Source organism: Bombina bombina, chromosome 7 (assembly GCF_027579735.1).
Source record: "Bombina bombina isolate aBomBom1 chromosome 7, aBomBom1.pri, whole genome shotgun sequence".
In the NCBI taxonomy this organism is placed as follows: domain Eukaryota; kingdom Metazoa; phylum Chordata; class Amphibia; order Anura; family Bombinatoridae; genus Bombina; species Bombina bombina.
In genome coordinates this window covers 117,263,066-117,278,152 of record NC_069505.1, presented here as the reverse complement: position 1 = coordinate 117,278,152, position 15,087 = coordinate 117,263,066, and the positions used below count along the sequence as shown (strand labels likewise).

The 15,087-nt window shown below is 38.5% G+C and overlaps 1 protein-coding gene across 1 annotated transcript in view; it reads left to right on the top strand.

Annotated features, from left to right (window-relative positions):
* MICAL2 (microtubule associated monooxygenase, calponin and LIM domain containing 2) overlaps window positions 1-15,087 on the top strand; it is a 529,879-nt gene that overhangs the window by 161,235 nt on the left and 353,557 nt on the right. Inside the window, exons 3-4 of the mRNA XM_053689298.1 lie at window positions 58-265; window positions 10,336-10,452. Coding sequence (XP_053545273.1) covers window positions 58-265; window positions 10,336-10,452 — 325 coding nt within the window. The remainder of the gene's footprint in view (window positions 1-57; window positions 266-10,335; window positions 10,453-15,087) is intronic.

The window sequence follows — 15,087 nt, the reverse complement described above, 5'->3', positions numbered from 1 at the left end:
TGAAGTGAACATTTTACCAATTCTAAAGCTAAGCTTTCTGTTTGTTTGTTTTTCTAGTGTTTAATAATAGGTGGAGGCCCCTGTGGTCTGAGGACGGCGATAGAGCTCGCCAGCTTAGGAGCCAAAGTAGTAGTGGTAGAAAAGAGAGACACATTTTCAAGAAACAATGTTCTTCACTTGTGGCCGTATACAATTCATGATCTTCGCTGTCTTGGAGCCAAAAAATTCTACGGGAAGTTCTGTGCCGGGGCAATTGACCACATAAGTAAGTGCCTACACTACTATAATAACTGTTTTCATTTTATATTCATTTATTTTTTATACTGGGGAAATTCTTTCATTTCTACAAATAAAAATTAATGTATATATTTTTTTTAAAGGGATTGTCTAGTCAAAATTAAACTTTCATGATTCAGATAGAGCATGCAATTTAAGCAACTTTCTAATTTACCCCATCCTCAATTTTTCTTCTTTCTCTTGATGTCTTTAGTTGAAAAAGCAAGGATGTAAACTTAAAGGGACACTGAACCCACATTTTTTCTTTCGTGATTCAGATAGAGCATGCAATTTTAAGCACCTTTCTAATTTACTCCTATTATCAATTTTTCTTCGTTCACTTGCTATCTTTATTTGAAAAAGAAGGCATCTAAGATTTTTTTTGTTTCAGAACCGTGGACAGCACTTTTTTTTATTGGTGGATAAATTTATCCACCAATCAGCAAGGACAACCCAGGATGTTTACAAAAAATGGGCCAGCATCTAAACTTACATTCTTGCATTTCAAACAAAGATACCAAGAGAATGAAGAAAAATTGATAATAGGAGTAAATTAGAAAGTTACTTAAAATGTCATGCTCTACCTGAATCACGAAAGAAAAAAATTGGGTTCAGTGTCCTTTTAAGAGCAGGCCCATTTTTGGCTCAGCACCTTGGTAGCGCTTGTTGATTGTCTAAATGTAGCAAGCACTACCCAGGGTGCTGAAACAAAAATGTGCTGGCTCCTAAGCTTACATTCCAGCTTTTTTAAAATAAAGATAATTAAATAGAGATACCAAGAGAATGCAGTAAAATTGATAATAGGAGTAAATTAGGAAGTTGCTTAAAATGGCATGCTCTATCTGAATCTTGAAAGAAAAAAATTGAGTATTATATACCTTTTAATTTTCCCTAACTTCTTCCATGATATATCCAAATTATTCTACACAACACGTGTTCCCTCTTTTTATGTGATTGCCTATGAGCTCATACATAGTTACATTGGTGCTCACCAAGTTTGAGAATAGTTTGACTTAAAGTGCTAAGATATCCTTTCTGTATTGTAACTAGGAATCCTATACCATATTTCACATTCAAATCTCTATGATTTCTTGCTTGTTAATGGTGTTTAAGGGAGTCTTGCTTTGCTGTGGTTTTGGACTATTTTGAGGTTTGTGTTCGGCTTGCAAGTTCTGATTGTTTTATTGTGATATATTCTGTTCTTCAACATCAAACAGCAATAACGTTCTTATGTAAAAAAAATAGTAGTCTGGCAAAATGCAGAGATACTAAAAAAAAGCAGATCAGCTTTATTACATAACTGAATGTGTAGAAGAGAACTGCTACTTTGTCAGTCAAACCATGTAGCCTGGTTTTTGATAAAGCAAATCACAATGTACGCAAGCATTAAAGGGACAATATATGCAACATTTAAACTCCACCATAACATTTTAAAGGGACATGAATCCCAAATGTATTCTTTCATGATTTAGAAAGAGCAGCAATTTCTCTTGTAAGGTGTATCCAGTCCACGGGTTCATCCATTACTTGTGGGATATTCTCCTTCTCAACAGGAAGTTGCAAAGAGGACACCCACATCAGAGCTGTCTATATAGCTCCTCCCCTAACCCCCACCTCCAGTCATTCTCTTTGCAACTCTTGACAAGATAGGAAGTATAAAGAGATATGTGGTGACTTTACTCCCAGGCAGAAATTAGAAGAAGAATTCTGCCCGGAGGATGATGATCTTAGTGGTTTGTAACTAAGGTCCATTGCTGTTCTCACGCATAACTGAAGAGTATGGGAAAGCTTCAGTTGGGGGAACGGTCTGCAGATTACCTGCTATGAGGTATGTTCAGTATATTTATTTCTAGAGAGATGATAAGTTCTAGAAAATGCTGACAGAGCCTTTTATATTTGAGGTAAGCTAGATGCAGTGATTTTGCAATGACTGGGATCATGCTTACTAAACAGGGTAATACTAGGCAGACTTTTCATCCGGGGGAGTGCGAGCTCCATCCGGAGGTATTTGCCCAGCTGATTCAACTATGGGGCAAACCAGAACTGGATCTGATGGCGTCTCGTCAGAATGCCAAGCTTCCTTGTTATGGGTCCAGGTCAAGGGATCCCCAGGCAGCGCTGATAGATGCTCTAGCAGTGCCCTGGTCCTTCAGCCTTGGTTATGTGTTTCCACAATTTCCTCTCCTCCCTCGTCTGATTGCCAAGATCAAGCAGGAGAGAGCTTCGGTGATTTTGATAGCACCTGCGTGGCCACGCAGGACTTGGTATGCAGATCTGGTGGACATGTCATCCTTTCCACCATGGACTCTGCCGCTGAGGCAGAACCTTCTACTCCAAGGTCCATTCAAACATCCAAATCTAATTTCTCTGCGTCTGACTGCTTGGAGATTGAACACTTGATTTTATCAAAACGTTGTTTCTCCGTGTCGGTCATTGATACCTTGATTCAGGCTCGTAAGCCTGTCACCAGAAAAATCTATCATAAGATATGGTGTAAATGTCTTCATTGGTGTGAATCCAGGGGTTACTCATGGAGTAAGGTCAGGATTCCTAGGATATTATCTTTTCTCCAAGAGGGATTGGAAAAGGGATTATCAGCTAGTTCCTTAAAGGGACAGATTTCTGCTCTGTCTATTCTTTTGCACAAGCGTCTGGCGGATGTTCCAGACGTTCAGGCGTTTTGTCAGGCTTTAGTTTGAATCAAGCCTGTGTTTAAACCTGTTGCTCCGCCATGGAATTTAAGAACTAAATTTAAAGTTCTTCAAGGGGTTCCGTTTGAACCTTTGCATTCCATAGATATCAAGCTTTTATCTTGGAAAGTTCTGTTCTTAGTAGCTATCTCTTCGGCTCGAAGAGTTTCAGAATTATCTGCCTTACAGTGTGATTCCCCTTATCTGGTCTTCCATTCAGATAAGGTAGTTTTGCGTACCAAACCTGGTTTTCTTCCTAAGGTGGTTTCTAATAAGAATATCAATCAGGAAATTGTTGTTCCGTCACTGTGTCCTAATCCTTCTTCAAAGAAGGAACGTCTGTTACACAATCTTGACGTGGTTCGTGCTATAAAGTTCTATTTACAAGATACTAAGGATTTTCGTCAAACATCTGCATTGTTTGTTGTCTACTCTGGAAAGAGGAGAGGCCAAAAGGCTTTGGCAACTTCTCTTTCTTTTTGGCTGAGAAGCATAATCCGTTTAGCTTATGAGACTGCTGGCCAGCAGCCTCCTGAAAGGATTACAGCTCATTCTACTAGAGTGGTAGCTTCCACATGGACTTTTAAAAATGAGGCCTCTGTTGAACAGATTTGTAAGGCGGCGACTTGGTCTTCGCTTCATACTTTTTCTAAATTTTACAAATTTGATACTTTTGCTTCTTCGGAGGCTATTTTTGGGAGAAAGGTGGTGCCTTCCGTTTAAGTTCCTGCCTTGTCCCTCCCTTCATCCGTGTCCTAAAGCTTTGGTATTGGTATCCCACAAGTAATGGATGAACCCGTGGACTGGATACACCTTACAAGAGAAAACAAAATTTATGCTTACCTGATAAATTTCTTTCTCTTGTGGTGTATCCAGTCCACGGCCTGCCCTGTCACTTTAAGTCAAGTGTTTTTTATTTTTAAAACTACAGTCACCACTGCACCCTATAGTTTCTCCTTTTTCTTACTTGTCTTCGGTCGAATGACTGGAGGTGGGGGTTAGGGGAGGAGCTATATAGACAGCTCTGCTGTGGGTGTCCTCTTTGCAACTTCCTGTTGGGAAGGAGAATATCCCACAAGTAATGGATGAACCCGTGTACTGGATACACCACATGAGAAAGAAATTTATCAAGTAAGCATAAATTTTGTTTTTAATCAAATTTCCAATGTACTTCTATTATCTAATATGCTTTATTCTCTTGATATACTTTGTTGAAAAGGCTCATTAGCTGCTGATTGGTGGCTGCACATAGATGCCTCGTGTGATTGGCTCACCCATTTGCATTGCTATTTCATCAACATAGGATATCTGAAAAATGAAGCAAATTAAATAAATAGAAGTAAATTGGAATGTTGTTCCATTATATTTAAAGAAACATTAAACCCAATTTTTTTTAATTTAGGACTCAGCGCATACAATTGAAAAACAAAAAACTTTCAAGTTTTCTTCTATTGTCAAATTTGCTTCATTCTCTTGGTATCCTTTGTTGAATGCATTACTGGGAGTAGTAAGACAAGAGGCAAATAAGTGCAGCTACCAATTCCAGCAGTGTATTGCTGCTCCAAAGCATATCTAGGTATGCTTTTTAAAGAAAGAATGCCAAGAGTATGAAGCAAATTAGCTAACTGACATACATTGGAAAGTTGTTTGAAATTGCATGCTCTATCTGAATCATGAAAATCTAATTTTGATTGTACTGTCCTTTTAAGTATGGGGACATTTATCTAAGCCTGCAACATTATGCACAGTGATTGGTTATCTTAGAGTACAAATTATTTTATACTTCTGTACCTAAGTGGCCACAGCAAAATAGACAAGGATTCAACCTGGCTTTTCAAAATGCTTCTGATTTCCAAAACCTTGTAAATTCTACTGATAAAATGACATAACGTATTTTAAAACGTTTCTTTTGCAATGCAGTGCTTAATTGCTGATTATAATTTCTTTTGTATGCATGAAGTCCTTAAATGGACATAAAACGCAAATGTTTCTTTCATGATTTAGGTAGAACATACAATTTAAAACAACTTTCCGGTTTACTTTTATTATCAAATTTGTTACATTCTCTTGTTATATTGTAGACAAGCAGGGATGTAAAGCTTAGGAAGGTGCAACACTATATGGCAGTAGTTAAACACTAGATGGCAGCCCTTTTCCTGTCATATAGTGTTCCAGACATGCACACGCTACCTATATAGATATCTTTTCAACAAAGAATAAAATGAGAATGAAGCAAATTTGATAATAGAAACACATTGAATTTTTTTTTTTTTTAATTGTATTCTCTCTCTGAATAATGAAATCATTGTTTTGGGTTTTTTAGGTCTCTTTAAACTGTCAAATCTTAAGACTGTTCATAAATATATTCAGTAGCAAAGTCATTTAATATATTCATGAAAGGGATCTTGTTTGTTGTAAAGCCCATGAAACTGAGAGTAGTTTTTACTGAACTCGACTGACTGGTTTGTTGTAGAAATGCAGCTTCTTACAGCTATGGTGATGTCACTTCTAAGCCGTCCCTCAGACGTGTGTGTAGCTATGAGAACCATTATAACATGAGTAGACATAGGACCGATTTACCAATGTCTGGCGGACATGATCAGCTGTAGCATACGCTGTCAGCATTTAATAATGCACAAGCAGTTCTAGTGAACTGCTTATGCAATGCCTCCCCCTGCAGATTCGCGGCTAATCGGCCGCTAACAGGGGGTGTCAATCAACCCGATCGTATAGGATCGGGCAGATTGATGTCCGCAGCCTTAGAGGCAGCGGACCAGTTAAGGATCAGCGGTCTTAAGATTCATGTGATCCGTACAAATTCATACTATGGGGCCGATTTATCAAGGGCCGAATGGCCACTGATGCCCCTGTTTCCACTTCTCCTTAACTCATACGCCTCCTCTGAGGCTGCGGACAGCAATCCACCCGATCATTTACCATCGGGTTGATTGACACCCCCTGCTAGCGAATCTGCAGGGGGCGGCATTGCACAAGCAATTCACCAGAACTGCTTGTGCAATGTTAAATGCCGACAGTCTGCATTCAGCGATGTCTGGTGGACATGATATGCTACAGCGGATTATGTCCGCCAGACATTGAGAAACCGGCCCCAATGTCTACTCATGTTATAATAGTACACATAACAACACACGCATGTCTAAGGGTATGTTGCTGCCATTAAGTGGTTAATGCCCATAATAAAGGAACAAAGTGGTACGTAAATTACATTCTCTGATTAGGGTGAGACATTTTTGCAAAAGGGTTAAACACACAGGTTAAAGGGATAGTGAACCCAATTTTTTTTCTTTCATGATTCAGACAGAACGTGCAAGTTTAAGCAACTTTCTAATTTACTCGTATTATCAATTTTCCTTTGTTATTTAGGTATCTTTATTTGAAAAACCAGGAATGTATGCTTACAAACCGGCCAATCTTTGGTTTAGCATCTGGGTAGTGCCTGCTGATTGGTGGCTACATTTAGCCACTAATCAAAAAGCGATACCAAAGATGGGACAGCTTGTAAGCTTACATTCCTGCTTTTTCAAATAAAGATACCAGGAGAACAAAGAAAATGTGATAATAGAAGTAAATTAGAAAGTTGTTTAAAATTGAAAAATTGGTTCAGTATCCCTTTAAACCACCTCAATGGTCATTGTTGGATGCAAGCAACTGCGACTCCTACTCAGCTTGTGTCTCCTGAGCGACACTTTACCTTTGTGTTTACCCCTTTGTGCGGATTAGAGGGACAATGTACAATAGATTTTTCTTTGCATAAATGTTTTGTAGATGATCCATTTATATTGCCCATCTGAGAGTGTTTTTATAACAATATATAGTTTTTGCTTATTTTTAAATAACATTTTGCTGATTTGCAGACTCCTAGCCAAGCCCCAAAGTTTTAGATTACATTACATGCTCTGAGTTGTTAGGGGGAGACATTACGTGCTCTGATTTGTTAGGGGGAGACATTACATGCACTGATTTGTTAGGGGGAGACATTACATGCACTGATTTGTTAGGGTGAGACATTACATGCACTGATTTGTTAGGGTGAGACATTACATGCACTGATTTGTTAGGGTGAGACATTACATGCTCTGATTTGTTAGGGTGAGACATTACATGCACTGATTTGTTACGGTGAGACATTACATGCTATGATTTGTTACGGTGAGACATTACATGCTCTGAGTTGTTAGGGGGAGACATTACGTGCTCTGATTTGTTAGGGGGAGACATTACATGCACTGATTTGTTAGGGGGAGACATTACATGCACTGATTTGTTAGGGGGAGACATTACATGCACTGATTTGTTAGGGGGAGACATTACATGCACTGATTTGTTAGGGGGAGACATTACATGCACTGATTTGTTAGGGGGAGACATTACATGCACTGATTTGTTAGGGGGAGACATTACATGCACTGATTTGTTAGGGGGAGACATTACATGCTCTGAGTTGTTAGGGTGAGACATTACATGCACTGAGTTGTTAGGGGGAGACATTACATGCACTGATTTGTTAGGGTGAGACATTACATGCTCTGATTTGTTAGGGTGAGACATTACATGCTCTGATTTGTTACGGTGAGACATTACATGCTCTGATTTGTTAGGGTGAGACATTACATGCTCTGATTTGTTACGGTGAGACATTACATGCTCTGAGTTGTTAGGGGGAGACATTACATGCTCTGATTTGTTAGGGGGAGACATTACATGCTCTGATTTGTTAGGGTGAGACATTACATGCTCTGATTTGTTAGGGTGAGACATTACATGCTCTGATTTGTTAGGGTGAGACATTACATGCTCTGATTTGTTACGGTGAGACATTACATGCTCTGATTTGTTAGGGTGAGACATTACATGCTCTGATTTGTTACGGTGAGACATTACATGCTCTGAGTTGTTAGGGGGAGACATTACATGCTCTGATTTGTTAGGGTGAGACATTACATGCTCTGATTTGTTACGGTGAGACATTACATGCTCTGATTTGTTACGGTGAGACATTACATGCTCTGAGTTGTTAGGGTGAGACATTACATGCTCTGATTTGTTAGGGTGAGACAGTACATGCTCTGATTTGTTAGGGTGAGACATTACACGCTCTGATTTGTTAGGGTGAGACATTACATGCTCTGATTTGTTAGGGTGAGACATTACATGCTCTGATTTGTTAGGGTGAGACATTACATGCTCTGATTAATAGGGTGAGACATTACATGCTCTGATTTGTTAGGGTGAGACATTACATGCTCTGATTTGTTAGGTTGAGACATTACATGCTCTGATTTGTTAGGGTGAGACATTACATGCTCTGAGTTGTTAGGGTGAGACATTACATGCTCTGATTTGTTAGGGTGAGACATTGCATGCTCTGATTTGTTAGGGTGAGACATCACATGCTCTGAATTGTTAGGGTGAGACATCACATGCTCTGATTTGTTAGGGTGAGACATTACATGCTCTGATTTGTTAGGGTGAGAGAGTACATGCTCTGATTTGTTAGGGTGAGACAGTACGTGCTCTGATTTGTTAGGGTGAGACATTACATTCTCTGATTTGTTAGGGTGAGACAGTACGTGCTCTGATTTGTTAGGGTGAGACATTACATGCTCTGATTTGTTAGGGTGAGACATTACACGCTCTGAGTTGTTAGGGTGAGACATTACATGCTCTGATTTGTTAGGGTGAGACATTACATGCTCTGAGTTGTTAGGGTGAGACATTACATGCTCTGAATTGTTAGGGTGAGACATTACATGCTCTGATTTGTTAGGGTGAGACATTACATGCTCTGATTTGTTAGGGTGAGACATTACATGCTCTGATTTGTTAGGGTGAGACATTACATGCTCTGATTTGTTAGGGTGAGACATTACATGCTCTGATTTGTTAGGGTGAGACATTACATGCTCTGATTTGTTACTGTGAGACATTACATGCTCTGATTTGTTACGGTGAGACATTACATGCTCTGATTTGTTACGGTGAGACATTACATGCTCTGATTTGTTACGGTGAGACATTACATGCTCTGATTTGTTAGGGGGAGACATTACATGCTCTGATTTGTTAGGGGGAGACATTACATGCTCTGATTTGTTAGGGTGAGACATTACATGCTCTGATTTGTTACGGTGAGACATTACATGCTCTGATTTGTTAGGGTGAGACATTACATGCTATGATTTGTTAGGGTGAGACATTACATGCACTGATTTGTTAGGGTGAGACATTACATGCTCTGATTTGTTACGGTGAGACATTACATGCTCTGATTTGTTAGGGTGAGACATTACATGCTCTGATTTGTTAGGGTGAGACATTACATGCTCTGATTTGTTACGGTGAGACATTACATGCTCTGATTTGTTACGGTGAGACATTACATGCTCTGATTTGTTAGGGTGAGACATTACATGCTATGATTTGTTAGGGTGAGACAGTACGTGCTCTGATTTGTTACGGTGAGACATTACATGCACTGATTTGTTAGGGGGAGACATTACATGCTCTGATTTGTTAGGGGGAGACATTACATGCTCTGATTTGTTAGGGTGAGACATTACTTGCTCTGATTTGTTAGGGTGAGACATTACATGCTCTGATTTGTTAGGGTGAGACATTACATGCTCTGATTTGTTAGGGTGAGACATTACATGCTCTGATTTGTTAGGGTGAGACATTACATGCTCTGATTTGTTAGGGTGAGACATTACATGCTCTGATTTGTTACGGTGAGACATTACATGCTCTGATTTGTTAGGGTGAGACATTACATGCTCTGATTTGTTAGGGTGAGACATTACATGCTCTGATTTGTTAGGGTGAGACATTACATGCTCTGATTTGTTAGGGTGAGACATTACATGCTCTGATTTGTTAGGGTGAGACATTACATGCTCTGATTTGTTAGGGTGAGACATTACATGCTCTGATTTGTTAGGGTGAGACATTACATGCTCTGATTTGTTACGGTGAGACATTACATGCTCTGATTTGTTAGGGTGAGACATTACATGCTCTGATTTGTTAGGGTGACACATTACATGCTCTGATTTGTTAGGGTGAGACATTACATGCTCTGATTTGTTAGGGTGAGACATTACATGCTCTGATTTGTTAGGGTGAGACATTACATGCTCGGAATCATGAAAGTTATTTTGACTAAACTATCCCTTTAATCTCCCTAGCATGTTATAACCTCATATGCCCCTTTAACTGGATTTATATATCTGTTAGTTCATTAATGTATGAGACACAAGCTTTATTAGTGTGAGCAGTGTCTGGAAGGGTCATATTTGATATTTCTACATCTCACTTGGGTAATCTCATTTTATATCATTATTTCTTCTAGGTATCTGGCAGCTCCAGCTTATGCTTTTTAAGATCGCCCTTTTGCACGGAATAGAAATTCATGTGAATGTGGAATTCGTTAAACTACTGGAGCCACCCGAAGATCAAGAGAATCGAAGTAATTTAATTTAGAAAATATAAATACAAAGATATTACCAATCATTTTATCTTCTGGTTTATTAGCTATAGATGTGAAACCTAGAATTAAAAATGTGGTAAATTAAAGGTACGTTGTAATGTAATAATAGAATTGACTTGTTAGATGATTTTATTACAGAAATGCTCCTTGGTTAATGTTTAACCCTGCAAAAAAAGTAAAAAAAAAATAATGCATCAGATGTGTCCTTATGCTGGTTCTAAGCAAGAGATGCCCAGTTATTGGTGAATAAAGGGATATGCTATTCCTGATTGGCTCACTTATACTGTCCTGTGACTAGCACAGCTATTGGAGAAGAGGTTGAAATAACACCTTGTGAACAAAAATTAGCTTTGCAGAGGGTGGCCGGAGGAGGGGTTGTTAGTAGAAATGACCTAAACTAAAGGTATATATTTGCGCATGTTTAATTAAAAATCATGCATGAACTTTATTTCACTCCTTACATGCAGACAAGTGTTTCAAAAATGCTACAGTTTACCATCACTTTAAGCATTGGACAGTAATGATATTATTTGTGCTCGAGTCACTAACCTAATACATTTAGAAGTATGTGTTGGCATGAAGAGCCGTGTCTCGCTATGTCTGCCAGTGTGTGCCTGGATAATCATTGTGAATATGCCATCTCCCACTCATACCGTTTAGAGAGATAATTTTACATGGACCTAGGGAAGAACGTTTCTGGGGTTTCGGGAGGATCAGATAGTGATGACAAAAAGGAATTTGATAACATTTTTAAGGACGCTGAGTGCTGCGAAAATGTAAATAAGACACACTGTTATCAGGGCTTAAAAAGAAAGCCTGGCAGCTGGCACACACTGACCGTAGCACTGGAGGTGTCCCTACATTAATCACTACCATGTTATGCTAGTATATATTCTTCCTGACAGCAGTGCTTGCTCTCATTACAAATAAACAAACATACAGTATATTTAATACTCTTAAAGTGACAAGGAATATTAACAATGTACCTGTTTTAAATGATCATACCAAATTGTGATCTGCTTTTGTTTTAAAGGTTTCCCTGAAAGTACCTTTTAGCATTCAGTCTAATTCTCTTACACAAGCCTAGCTGTCTAGATACCCCAGTCTAAAGCATTTTATTCCTACTGTAGTGTCACTCAAGCCATTTACTATTTTGGACACTGTTCCCTATTATAGGACCACAGTAGAATTGCATAATCATAAACATATGCATAATAAAAAGACAATGACAAATTTCTAAGTTACTTCCATTTTTCCTACCCCCTTATCATGTGACAACCAATAACAAATGCATATCTATACTATAATTGCATTTGTAACGCGTCCGTTGGCAGTTGCGCATGCATCCTCAAAGGAATGTTGGCAGCACGAAGCAGCCAACAGAATGTTGGCTGTGTGCGCAGCCAAAAGAATTCACCTGGATGCAGGTGGATTCTTTCACCACCCTTCCATTATCAACTTTTCTTCATTCACTTGCTATCTTTATTTCAAAAAGAAGGCATCTAAGCGTCTTTTTTGATTTAGAACTCTGGACAGCACCTTTTTATTGGTGGATGAATTTATCCACCAATCAGCAAGAACAACCCCGGTTGTTCACCAAAAATGGGCCGGCATCTAAACTTACATTCTTGCATTTCAAATAAAGATACAAAGAGAATGAAGAAAATTTGATAATAGGAGTGAATTAGAAAATTGCTTAAAATTTCATGCTCTATCTGAATCACAAAAGAAAAAAATTTGGGTTCAGTGTCCCTTTAAGAAAAAAACAACTACCTAATATAATTATTAACCCCTAAATCTGCAAACCCCAACATCGCAAACTACATAATACATCTATTAACCCCTAAACCGCCAACCCCCCCACAACTCATTAAACCTAATTTACCTATTATCTCCAACACCGCCAACCCATACAAAGCAAAAAACTAATTTAATGACTAAGCCCCCTAACCTAACACCCCCTTAATTAACCCCTTAATGACAATAAAAATTAATTACTACATTACAATAAAAATACATTAATCTAATTACAGAAAATAAAAAAATGCTAACATTACAAAAATTAATAAACAACACTATGCAAAAAAACAAACAAACAAAAAAACCTAATACCTATGAAAATAAAAAAGCCCCCCCCCAAATGAAAACACCCCCTAATCTAATGCTAAACTACCAATAGCCCGTAAAAGGGTTTTTTGTAGGGCATTGCCCTAATTTTAACAGCTCTTTTACATTACAAATAAACAATGCCCCCCCCTAACAGTAAAACCCCCCACCCACCAAACCCCCCCAAATAAAAAAAAAACTAACACTAATAAACCTAAACTACCCATTGCCTCTAAAGGGGCATTTGCAAGGGCATTCAGCTCTTTTTCACTGCCCTTAAAAGGGCATTCAGCTCTTGAAATTTGCCCAAAAAAACCCTAATCTAAAAAAACAAACCCCCCAAAAAAATTTTTTAAAAAAACATAACACTAAAGAAGGTCTTCTTCCAGGCGGGTCCATCATCTTCAGCAACAGCAAAGGCAGCGCTCCTCGGAGGTCCGGAGTGGTCTTCCCAGAAGTGGCAATCCTCTGCGGTAGTCATTGGCGGCGGTGGTGCTCCTCAGCGGCGACGGTCCTCGGTGATGGCGTGGAGGTTCCTCTTCATGCAATCGTCCACCACACACTGAAGATTGAATTCAAGGTACCCCATATTTATTGGGATACCTTGAATTCCTATTGGCTGAAATTTTCAAAATCAGCCAATAGGATGAGAGCTACTGAAATCTTATTGGCTGATTTGAAAAGCCAATAGGATCACCACATCTTAGGATCACCACATCTGGGAAGATCTCTCTGGACCTCTGCTCCGCGCCACCTTCGCTGTGGATGAAGATGATGGACCTGCCTGGAAGAAGACCTTCTCCGCCAGACTTCTGAAACAGTTAGTACCTATTTGGGGCTTTAGTGATAGGGTTTTTTTTAGTTTTTTTGGGGGGGGGTTGTTTTTTTAGATTAGGGTTTTTTTGGGCAAATTTCAAAAGAAATTTTTAAGGGCAGTGAAAAAGAGCTGAATGTCCTTTTAAGGGCAATCCCCATACAAATGCCCCTTTATGGGCAATGGGTAGTTTAGGTTTATTGGTGTTTTTTTTTTTATTATTTGGGCGGGTTCTTTACTGCACTTTGTTTATTTTTAATGTAAAAGAGCTGTTAAACTTAGGGCAATGCCCTACAAAAAGCCATTTTAAGGGCTATTTGTAGTTTAGTATTAGATTAGGGGGTGTTTTTATTTTGGGGGGGGATTTTTTATTTTTATAGGGGTATTAGTTTAGGTTTAATTTTATTATTATTGATAGCTTTGTTTATTTTTTCAGTATTTTTATTTTTTGTAGCTTGGGTGGTTGCATTTTCAAAACATAGGCTTATCAACTAGTGTATATATAATGTGAATTCCTGCACATGCTCAGTAAGAGCTGGTTCCTCAGAAAGTGTGCATATGAAAAGACTGTGCACATTTTTATAATGGAAGTAAATTGTATATTTGTATTTATTTTTTAGATTGCATGTTTGGTCTGAATAATAAATGTTAACTTTTTAGTGTCCCTTTAAATGTCCTTTTCCCACAAAGCCTTTATCTAAAACAAGCTCTTGACCCTGCTTGTTGCTCTATGGAGACTGCTGCTGTGCATGTGCAACATGCTTCTTCACATCATTATTGGCAAGAAATTGCACATGCATTGCAAACATTCATGCACAGGTTTAAACATATTGCACATGGATTGCAAACATGCATGCACAGGTTTAAAGATATTGCACATGGATTGCAAACATGCATGCACAGGTTTAAATATATTGCACATGGATTGCAAACATGCATGCACAGGTTTAAATATATTGCACATGGATTGCAAACATGCATGCACAGGTTTAAATATATTGCACATGGATTGCAAACATGCATGCACAGGTTTAAATATATTGCACATGGATTGCAAACATGCATGCACAGGTTTAAAGATATTTCACATGGATTGCAAACATGCATGCACAGGTTTAAATATATTGCACGTGCATGCACAGGTTTAAATATACAGGGAGTGCAGAATTATTAGGCAAGTTGTATTTTTGAGGATTAATTTTATTATTGAACAACAACCATGTTCTCAATGAACCCAAAAAACTCATTAATATCAAAGCTGAATAGTTTTGGAAGTAGTTTTTAGTTTGTTTTTAGTTATAGCTATTTTAGGGGGATATCTGTGTGCAGGTGACTATTACTGTGCATAATTATTAGGCAACTTAACAAAAAACAAATATATACCCATTTCAATTATTTATTTTTACCAGTGAAACCAATATAACATCTCAACATTCACAAATATACATTTCTGACATTCAAAAACAAAACAAAAACAAATCAGTGACCAATATAGCCACCTTTCTTTGCAAGGACACTCAAAAGCCTGCCATCCATGGATTCTGTCAGTGTTTTGATCTGTTCACCATCAACATTGCGTGCAGCAGCAACCACAGCCTCCCAGACACTGTTCAGAGAGGTGTACTGTTTTCCCTCCTTGTAAATCTCACATTTGATGATGGACCACAGGTTCTCAATGGGGTTCAGATCAGGTG